At 32.7% G+C, this 9,542-nt stretch overlaps 2 protein-coding genes across 2 annotated transcripts in view; both read left to right on the forward strand.

The window, feature by feature from the left end:
• On the forward strand, positions 1–5,564 carry LOC111707315 (uncharacterized). The gene is made up of 8 exons (XM_023480399.1): positions 1–82; positions 835–881; positions 2,403–2,466; positions 3,101–3,172; positions 3,277–3,386; positions 4,230–4,304; positions 4,787–4,913; positions 5,477–5,564. Exons 2-7 carry the CDS (start codon positions 835–837, stop codon positions 4,818–4,820), a joined length of 402 nt encoding a protein of 133 aa, XP_023336167.1. The 5' UTR covers positions 1–82; the 3' UTR covers positions 4,821–4,913; positions 5,477–5,564.
• Positions 5,565–6,220: 656 nt separating this feature from the next.
• Positions 6,221–9,542, forward strand: part of LOC111707311 (uncharacterized) — a gene marked incomplete in the record, with an annotated part of 6,154 nt that continues 2,832 nt past the window's right edge. Inside the window, 6 exon segments of the mRNA XM_023480396.1 lie at positions 6,221–6,429; positions 6,634–6,725; positions 7,119–7,217; positions 7,957–8,074; positions 8,770–8,880; positions 9,384–9,480. Coding sequence (XP_023336164.1) covers positions 6,330–6,429; positions 6,634–6,725; positions 7,119–7,217; positions 7,957–8,074; positions 8,770–8,880; positions 9,384–9,480 — 617 coding nt within the window.

Raw genomic sequence — 9,542 nt, forward strand, 5'->3', positions numbered from 1 at the left:
CTGTAAGCCAATATTTTCAGAAGTGATTTATTAGCTTGGCACCACCCGCTTTCTCTTTAGATCCTGGGAATTACGTTTTAAGGTTTGATATTTTTTTAGTACATTGTTTGGTATATTCCTTGAGAACGATTTTTGGACCCCCCCCCCCCCCCCACACACACACACAAAATTTAGGCCTAATTGGTTCAGCCGTTTTGACGNCGGGTTAGGTTATGTTGAGACACTTTCTGTAAGATCCATGTACAAAATTGATAGGAGGGGGGAAGGGGGGGAGGGTCCAAAAATCGTTCTCTAGGAATATACCTTTTTTTTTATTAACTAAGTAATTTATAGAGCGTAATTGTTAATAGCCCGTCCTAGAGAATGATTTTTTGCCCATCCTCCCCCCCCTTCCTACAAATTTTGTACATGACCATTATTTTCCAGCAAAATAACTATTTTCTCTAAATATATATTTAGCTTGTCTTTCTGTATGTTTGTCTGTTTGTTTGAAGGCAACAAGGCGGAACCGATTTGGCCCAAATTTTTGGTGGAATCTTGAGAGACACAGGGTAGGTTTGTGAATGATCAAGAAAATTTTCATGATTGAAATGTCTGATATACATAACAACTAAATGAATAACATTTAAAAGGGGTTTTTAACGCTTTTCATCAGGATTAGTTTTACAACATCACGTATTTTTATCAAGATCAAACGGTCGGGCTCGCCCACCATCTCCCTCGAGCAAGTTTTACTGAAAGTTTTATTATAGATATTATATATATTATATATTCATCGTGAAATTTAAAATACCTAATACAGTTGGTAGCAAATAATTGATAATGTATTTATAGATGCGTTTCTTGAAAAGCAATGGAGGTTACATTCTCGAGCATGATGGGTAAGTAATGTACATTTCTATTCTTTCCAATGTATCCTTTGTTATATCATTTGTTATCCTGAAAATATTAAAGAATATTTAAAGAATATATTTTTAGTAGATTTTGTGTTTAGGTTCTACGAATGTGAAAATATTAAAGAATATTTAAAGAATAAATATTACCAGTTACTTAAATTTTTCATTTTTTCAAAATTATTCATAGGCTGCTTTTGTGTAAGGTGTAATCAGTAAAGGGGGGGGATTAAAAAAAATTAGCTTGAAATCCTAGTCGATAGTTATTTTATATATAAAAACAATTCTAAGAACAATTTTAATGACACTTTTTTATGGGTGGTCGTCTTTGTTAGCTAACTGGCACTGCAAGTTTTGACCTTTTGTCTTTTTCTAAGAATCTATTATTTTTAATTACACTAGGAAAATGCTTCCAATCATTACGCCGATAGTCCATTTCTATGCAAAAACAATTCTAAAAACAAATTCTTTTGTGACAGTTTTTGATTGGAGTTTGTTTACAATGTTCACAAAGAGAACATGTTTACAATTGAAATAGCTAACGGGCACTGCAAGTTTTGACTTATATATACTCTCTATCTGTTATTTTGTAAAAAGCATGCAATATGCTTCCAATATTCACGACGATAGTCATTTCTACTGTAAAAATAAATTCTAAAACAATCTATTTTATGATAGTTTTTGATTATTAGTCATCTTCTTGAGCTAGCTGGCACTTTTTTTTACCTAAATGTACTTTTTTTGGGGTTATGTGTTCCATTTAACTTAAGAAGACGACCTCCAATAAAAAAGTTTTAAAGAGATATTGATTTTAAGAATTGTTTTTAACATGAAAAATGACTATTGCCGTAATAAATGGAAGCTTGAATGCTAATTACGAAATGACCAATCTGAGAAAAGAGTATAGTGCCTAGGATCTGGATCTGTTGGATCTACAAAATTTAGGCTTCCTGGATCCGGATCCAAGGAGATAAATATCAACAAAAAATGCAAAACAAACCTTTTCTACTCTCAAAACCATAATCTGAACTATTGATAAAATATATATTATAGAGTTGATTTTGGTGCAATAAATTGTTGTATATGGAAGAATATTATGTGCAAAAAATTTTCCTTTAAAAGTTAACTGTGACTTTATCAAGTAAAGCTTTATAACATTAAGAATTTTAACTGCCCTAATTCTTAGTTTAATGAGAAAGAAGCATTTAAATTTGTGATCAAATTTGAATCGGCGCGGCGTTAGGCAGTTCAGTCCTACTCAAATTCTTCATAAGGTTTCTCTGACATTGTTTATTTAACCCAAAATTCTAATATTATTTTGTGTTACATTTGTCAGAACTTGGGAAAAATAAGTCATGAAATGACGGATTTAAATACTTAGCTATAAATGACAGATACCTTATCAGATTGAAATTGTACTGATGTGAATTAATCATGCCCATTTACACATTTAATGTTTAAGGGCCTTTATTATTTGTTATGTTTTCAAATGACTTAACATTTGTTTAGGCACCTATTTTCAATAAGAAATACAAGGGATGGCCGAGCATACTATCAGTGTAGACAGAAGCCGGTATGAATCTATATATTGTCTGTCTTGTCCGTCTGTTTGTTTGTCTGTCTGTCTGTCTGTTTGTTTGTATCCAATAAACGTCAAAACGGCTGAACAGATCGGGCCCAAATTTTGTGTGAGACCTCACGTGACCCCGGGGAAGGTTTATGAATGATAAAAATAAAATAAAAAATTATTTTTGAAAATCCACAATTTTTTTTTAAAATCCGCAAAATATTTTCTTCTTTCATTTAAAATGTAAACAAAAAGAACATGTTCACAATTTAAATAGAAGATAATTTAAACAGTGTTTAAACATAACTTAGAATTGTCGTAGGAGGCTGATTTTTTGCATGCAAACTCAGAATTATGTATATTACATGCATTTTTGGGGTTTGAAGGAATCTGAGTTTGCATGCAAAAAATCAGCCTCATACTACATTTCTAAGTTATGTTTTTAAACACTGTTTAAATTAATTATGGTATCATGAGTATGTATTTAGGCGAATTAAGTTTATCTACCCTTTCTTGAAGTTAATTTGTTCCCAAAATGGTAAAAATGTTTTGACAGATCGGCAATCGGACAAAAAATCGCTCAAAAGGGGGTTATTGAAACGACTACTGAATGAGAAGTAAAAACAGATTTTAATTTCAGTGTAAAGCAAGTTTGGTATTAACAGAAATCTTTGACAAAGATGCCCCCATTCCAGCCAACGCTTTAATCAGGGTAAGACTTTAATTATCATTATAAAAATTGATTTTAACATTCACTTGCAGACAAAATTTGTGTAACTCTCTATTATTAGTTTAAAATTAATAAATCACGTTTAGATTGGTAAGGCTCATGATGTCCACCCCCCTCCAATTACAGACATCAGTAACCTAGCTTTTCTTGAGAAAGTTCAGAACAGAATCATGTTGAACCCGGCACTAAAGCCTAGGTTAGTAATTTTAAAGAAATAAGTTGATTCTTTTTTTTAGAACCTTTTTTTAAAACAAAAAATTGTTAAAAATATGTTAGTTTTCTACCCAAACCTTCCCCTTTACTCTTATCTCTTTCCCTGCCTATCTCCTTCACTTCCCATTCCCTTCCTTACCTGTACACTTCCCTTCCTTTCACCATCCCCACCCATCCATTTCCTTACCCTTCTCCTTTTTCCCCACCCTTTTTAATTTTTCGTTCCCTTTTTATTCCCTTTTTATTTCGCTGTTAACTTCCTTTTCCCTTCCCCTCATCATGGGTGTTTTGATCCCCCTCCCCCCAAGGCCTTTTTTGTCCATGTTGGGTGTACAGTTGGCTGCATGTTATTCTTTTTAACATTTACACATTTTTATTTCCAACAAAAACCTTCAAAATTAATTTAATTGTAGGGTGTGGGTGGGGGTAACGGGTGGATTTTCAAAATATTTAGTATTTACCCATGGTTTTCTTCTTAGACAACATTTCCTCGGTCTAAATCCAGTGCTTATGATCCATTTAATTTTAACTGGACAATAATGGTTCCGGATTTACATAATTTTTTAACAAAGCACAATTTTCAAATTTTTTGTCTTTTTGTTTTATTTATTTTTTGGCTAAAACTTGATGAACCATTCAGAAATCAAGAAATTTTTTAAATCGCACTTTTTTCAATAGTTCATAGGTACCCAAAATCTTGCGGATCCAACGGATCCGGATCCCAAGCACTGTCTAAATCTGATTCTAGCTGTGGAAGACATGTACTGCTCTGAAAGATTGACTAATTTAAATGATTAATTTAAATTCTGATAACATTGATAATTAGAACTGCTTGGGACGATGAAAAATTGGCAGACCCTGTGACCTTTGCAAGTGTAACTACCACTTTCGACCACTCAGTGTAAGGTTATTTTAATACAACAAACAAACAAACAAATATAAAACAAATTTTTTTTTAAATTGAAATTACAAACAAATCAACAAAAACACTAACAAAACTCACACAAATAAAGAAGCAAAGAAAATAATGAAAACAAATTTTTAAAACAAACAGATATTAAAAAAAAAAAACATAACACAAACTACCCAAACAAACAAAAAGTAACCCCAATACAATCAAACTAAACTTTTTCGTTCATGGTTTTAATTTCTTAACATTTTCCACTTTTTCGTTAATGGCTTTATTTCTGAAAATTTTGAACTTTTTCTATCAGGATGTTATTTATTGAAATTTTCCAATACTGGATTTAACTTGCTGAATTAGTGAAATATTGGTCTTACAGTAAATAAGGAAGAAGAACCAAAGTGGATGTGAATTTTATATTTATTTATGCAGTACAGACAATCTGGAATCGTTTCAGTTCTTTAATATCTATTCTAAAGATCTAGTCTACTGAAGTATCAGCGTGAATTTTAACCACCAACCCCTCAGGCCCTAGCGGATGTTTCAGTTTTACCAGGAACCTGGGGTTTGACCCCAGATGGGTTACCTCTACACAGAGAGACAAACGTAAGACTAATGAATTCTATATTAAGCAGCTAAAAAAAACATTTTAGTTTAGCTTTCGTCAAAATAGAGATAAAAGAAGTTGTCGGCAATTAGTTTACTTATTTATTATGTGACATGTTCTCAAATCCATTTATCAATGGCTTTTTAAATAAATTAATTTGAAATCTGTAGTTTAATTAAGAATATAGTTATCGACTAATTTTGATTACTTTAACACATATCTAATTAATTAGACCGTCCTCCACCTTACCACATGCATGATATTTATTTTGCATTATAATTATTTTGTTGAATTATAAATTTTGAAAATTAAAGAAGTTTTTTAAGTAAAATTTTGTTTAAACCTGTTCAAAAGAAGTAACAGTACTCCCCCCCCCCCCCCCCTCCTCCCATTTTGAGAGGCCGGGGTTAATATGGGGATAAATTAAAGTGCAATGTTTTGTACGGCAGTAGGCTTTTAATTTGAAAAAAACTTGTTTAACAGTAGTTTTCATTATATTTAAATTATTGCCTACCACTGTATTTGAAATCAATTAGATATCTTATGTAAGTGTTCATTTTAGTTGAATGATGGTTACATACTATTCGTATCAGACGAGAGTTTAAGAGTTTTGTCCGAGGCCACTCACTTCAACGTTGATGGAACTTTTAAGTAAGATTCATTTAACAGTCATTTACCTTTTTTTGGATACGAATCTTTATCTCTTCGTTAATTACTTCATTATATTAACAAACTTTAAAGCAAACTTTCAGAATTCAGTTTTATGGGAAAACCTCTGACATTTTTAATAAAAATTGTCTCGTGAAAGACAAACATTCTTTTAAAACTATTGCTTTCTTGTTGAATTGAAAATAAAATGTGTAGCATGAATATTGGCAGTCACTAAATACTGATGGGTTAAATCCTTCATGGGATTATTTTTTCTAATGTCGTAAATAAAAACAACCCAATGCATTAACGTCATGTCCACTAACCGTCTCAACTAAAGTTAAATTGCACTGAAGGGTCAAATGTGGTGGTATTGAAGGGAAATAGTGGGGGCTCATGGCTGCCGGAAGACATAAAAGCTAATATGTGGGACGGAAGGGGAAATAGTGGGGGCTCATGGCTGCCGGAAGACATAAAAGCTAATATGTGGGACGGAAGGGGAAATAGTGGGAAGAAGGGAAGAAGAAGGGAAGAAGAAGGGAAGAAGAAGGGAAGAAGAAGGGAAGAAGAAGGGAAGGAGGGGGAAGGAGAAGGGAAGGAGAAGGGAAGGAGACTTTTTTACTGTTTAATTAAGTAAGAATAAGTAATTTTTTTTAGATCATACTATAATAAATCTAAGAAGAGTTTAATCTATGCCTTTGAGTTGTCAAGTTTGGGGAAGGAATTCAAAAAAAATTTAGGGGGTGGGGGGGAAAAGAATCAAAAATATGGAATTATATACACCCCTGCTTTTTTTGTTATTCTTATGTTTTGTAAAGGGGTTTAGTATTCCTTGCGCGTATGCACTCATGTTGAATAAAACTAAAGGTAAAATGTTTTTTTATTTTTTTTTCAAAGTTATGAACAAAATTATGACACAATTGAATTCCTCATTGCAACCCTGAAACCATTGTTTTAATTTTACATTTCAGTTTCAGAGTTGCAACGCAACATAAGTTTTGAAATGTGTCAAAACAATCAAATTGAAACATGCATTCCAGTGCTCGTACACTAGTACTTTGTATTATATAGAAGCATATACAGCTGTCTTCAACAAGATCATGGACCTGGGTGTCGCAAATGGTTTGAATATAGATCCTCCTCTCATGATAATGGATTTTGAGGTAATCATATATTGCAGGGTACTATAGAGCCCAGATTGTATATAATAATAGATTATGTACTTAATTAGAAAATTTAAGGATGCAAGACTAAAAACTCTCCTTAAGGCGTTTTCCAAACTTAAAATAGCTTGCCCATGAAGGATCAGCAGGAAGTTGCCACTTCCGTTTGACTCGTGAATATGCCCTTGGGAATTTTTCGTTTGGGGCACCTCATTAGGTGACCTAACATTTATATTATTATGCCTAGGAGAAAGTGTAATAATCTAAATCAGTAAATCATTTGGTGAAATTAATAACTTATTGTTGAAAAAGTATAGTGAAGGCTAAAAAAGCTTGCAATTTATAGGGGGGAGGGGGTTAATTTTTGTAAATGTATACACCTGATAATTCTAGAGGGGAGCTGCCATGGCTGCTCATGATGTCTGGCCTAACTGCAGGGTTAGATTCTGCAACTTCCATTTCAAACAGTCGTTGTGGAGCAGATTTCGAGATGTAAGTAATCATGAGTATTTATATATTTATACAAAATAGGTCAAGGTTATACATTTTCACAATAAAACTATCCCATCTTTAATTATCTGGAAACTTCTTTACTGGCTGTTGCCGCAGCTGGGTGAGTTTCACAAAGGGCAGTGAGGATATCACCGTCTAAAATTTCTGTAAATATTCACTCCTGCCTCAGTTTTAATTTGCACCGAAGTAAGATTGCGGGCAAGAAAGAAGTTCAACAATTCTGTCCAAAAAAGAGTATTTACGGCGAGGCGTAAAAAATGTTCTCTTTTAAAGATTTGTACTGTTGTGGATATTTTTATCTTTTAAGGTTTTTAAATTTTAAGCAGATAGTTGTATTGCCCAGGAAAAGGAATCTGTTTAACCCTATAAAGGCTGGGGGTTCTTAATCTATGTATAGACTAGGGGGCCGTCCCAACCCCCCCCCCTTATGAAAAGTCCAAAATATCATAGGGATAAGTGTCAAAAATGAGAGTGCTATAGTCAAAAAAACTATAGTGGGGGGGGGGGCGCAAAATCTCCCCCCTCCCCAGCCTGTTTAGGGTTAAAAACTTTTTCAATAAATGTGGTGAGAACTAAAATTCATTTCTGAAACTTAAAATGTGAATACATTTTCCTTTCAATCATGAATACAAGAGTACAAAAAGAACAAACTTTCGTTGTCTTAATCGAGTCTCTGCGTTTTGTAAACCGAAATATTAAATTATAAATATTGCTTCAGGAACATTTGCAGCCGGTCTATACGAACCAGCCTATACATCCTGACGGATCCAGGTGTAACATGAAGAAAATCTACCACAAGATTCTGGTGATGGGTGATTTGCCCCATCAAGTTGTAGGTAGAGAATTATCTTACATTTGTTAATGTCTTTTTTTATAATTGTAATCTTATCTTGCTAAATTTAAATCAAACGGTTTTTTGTATATTAGATAAAATTTAATGTGAAATGAAAATTTGAATATTTGTTTACGTATAATTCATTTTTTTCATTGAAATGGTTCAGAATTTGAATTCTCCTGATTTAAGAGTATTATTTCAAGAATTAAAATTAAGTTAGGAAATGAGTTCTTATAAAATTAATTAAATGCAATGCTTTGAATCCGGATCTCGATATATTTGATCACAAGATTTTGGCTTCCTAGATCCTGATCAAAGGGTCACAAATAATGTTATCCTCTCAAACCTAAATTTAAATGATTGTTACAAATTTCATGATCTCTGAATGGTTGATCAAATTTCAGCTCAAAAAGAAAAAAAATTATTTGACAATTGTGCTTTGTTAAACAAATCAGTAAATCTTTAAAAAATGTTCAATAACTGAATCAGGATTTGAATCTGGGTCAATTTTTTCTTTAGTATTGTGGAATCAAAAAACGATTATTAAACTTAAATTTTGATTTATACCAACATTTAATGCACAAAATATTGATTAAATGTCGTCTTCTTCTCCTGATCTGCATCAAAATAAAATGCATCCTAAGCAGTGTCAAACATTGTTATTAGTGTGAATGTCAACCTTTATTATTTTATTAGGAGTGAACTACACCCTTTTCATGGGTGATGCCCAGGTTCAGGCGGAGACTGCAGCTCATCCAACCTTCTTAACCTGGCTGGGGTATGTCAACAGGGTATATATGAACCCAGGTAGAGATTTCAATAACCGTATTTTTTTAAAAATGATTCACACATATAAATAATTTTAACTTACAAGCGCATTTTAAAATTATTAAAACAGGCTTTTGCTAATTAAAAATACAGTCTTAAATAAATTGCATTTTATGCTAAATTTATAAGATATCTTCATGGACTTAAACAAACTAATTGGCGCTATGTAAACGCCTCACACCGGAAACGAAACGAATGCCTACCAAAATAAAACCTCAAAAGTATTTTTTTAAGTGTTTCCGCGATTTCTGTCGAAAAATGGAAATCCATCAAACCCAAGTTCTTGAGGGGTTTCCTCTTCATTATGAGGTGTTTCCCAAATTTTTTTATGGGTTTCCACTTTTCAGCTGACAATTAATTTTGAGGGATTTCCCAATATTTTCGAGGGATATAAAAAACTGTACATGCACTGAGAGTACATATTATGGAAATTTAATCATGCATGTATTTGTTAGTTTACTAACTTTGTGTTCACTGTTCAGACCCACAGTTCCTCTGCTATCGTCCAGTGACATGGAATGTGTTCGATCGAAACAGAGAAACCAGAACTAACAACATATGCGAGGGTTTTAATTCTAGGTATTTTCTTTAAGTAATAGTTTTAAGATTATAATTATAATTTGAGATTCTTCCCCTCCCCC

Source organism: Eurytemora carolleeae, unplaced genomic scaffold (genome assembly GCF_000591075.1).
Source record: "Eurytemora carolleeae unplaced genomic scaffold, Eaff_2.0 scaffold764, whole genome shotgun sequence".
Lineage (NCBI taxonomy): Eukaryota > Metazoa > Arthropoda > Copepoda > Calanoida > Temoridae > Eurytemora > Eurytemora carolleeae.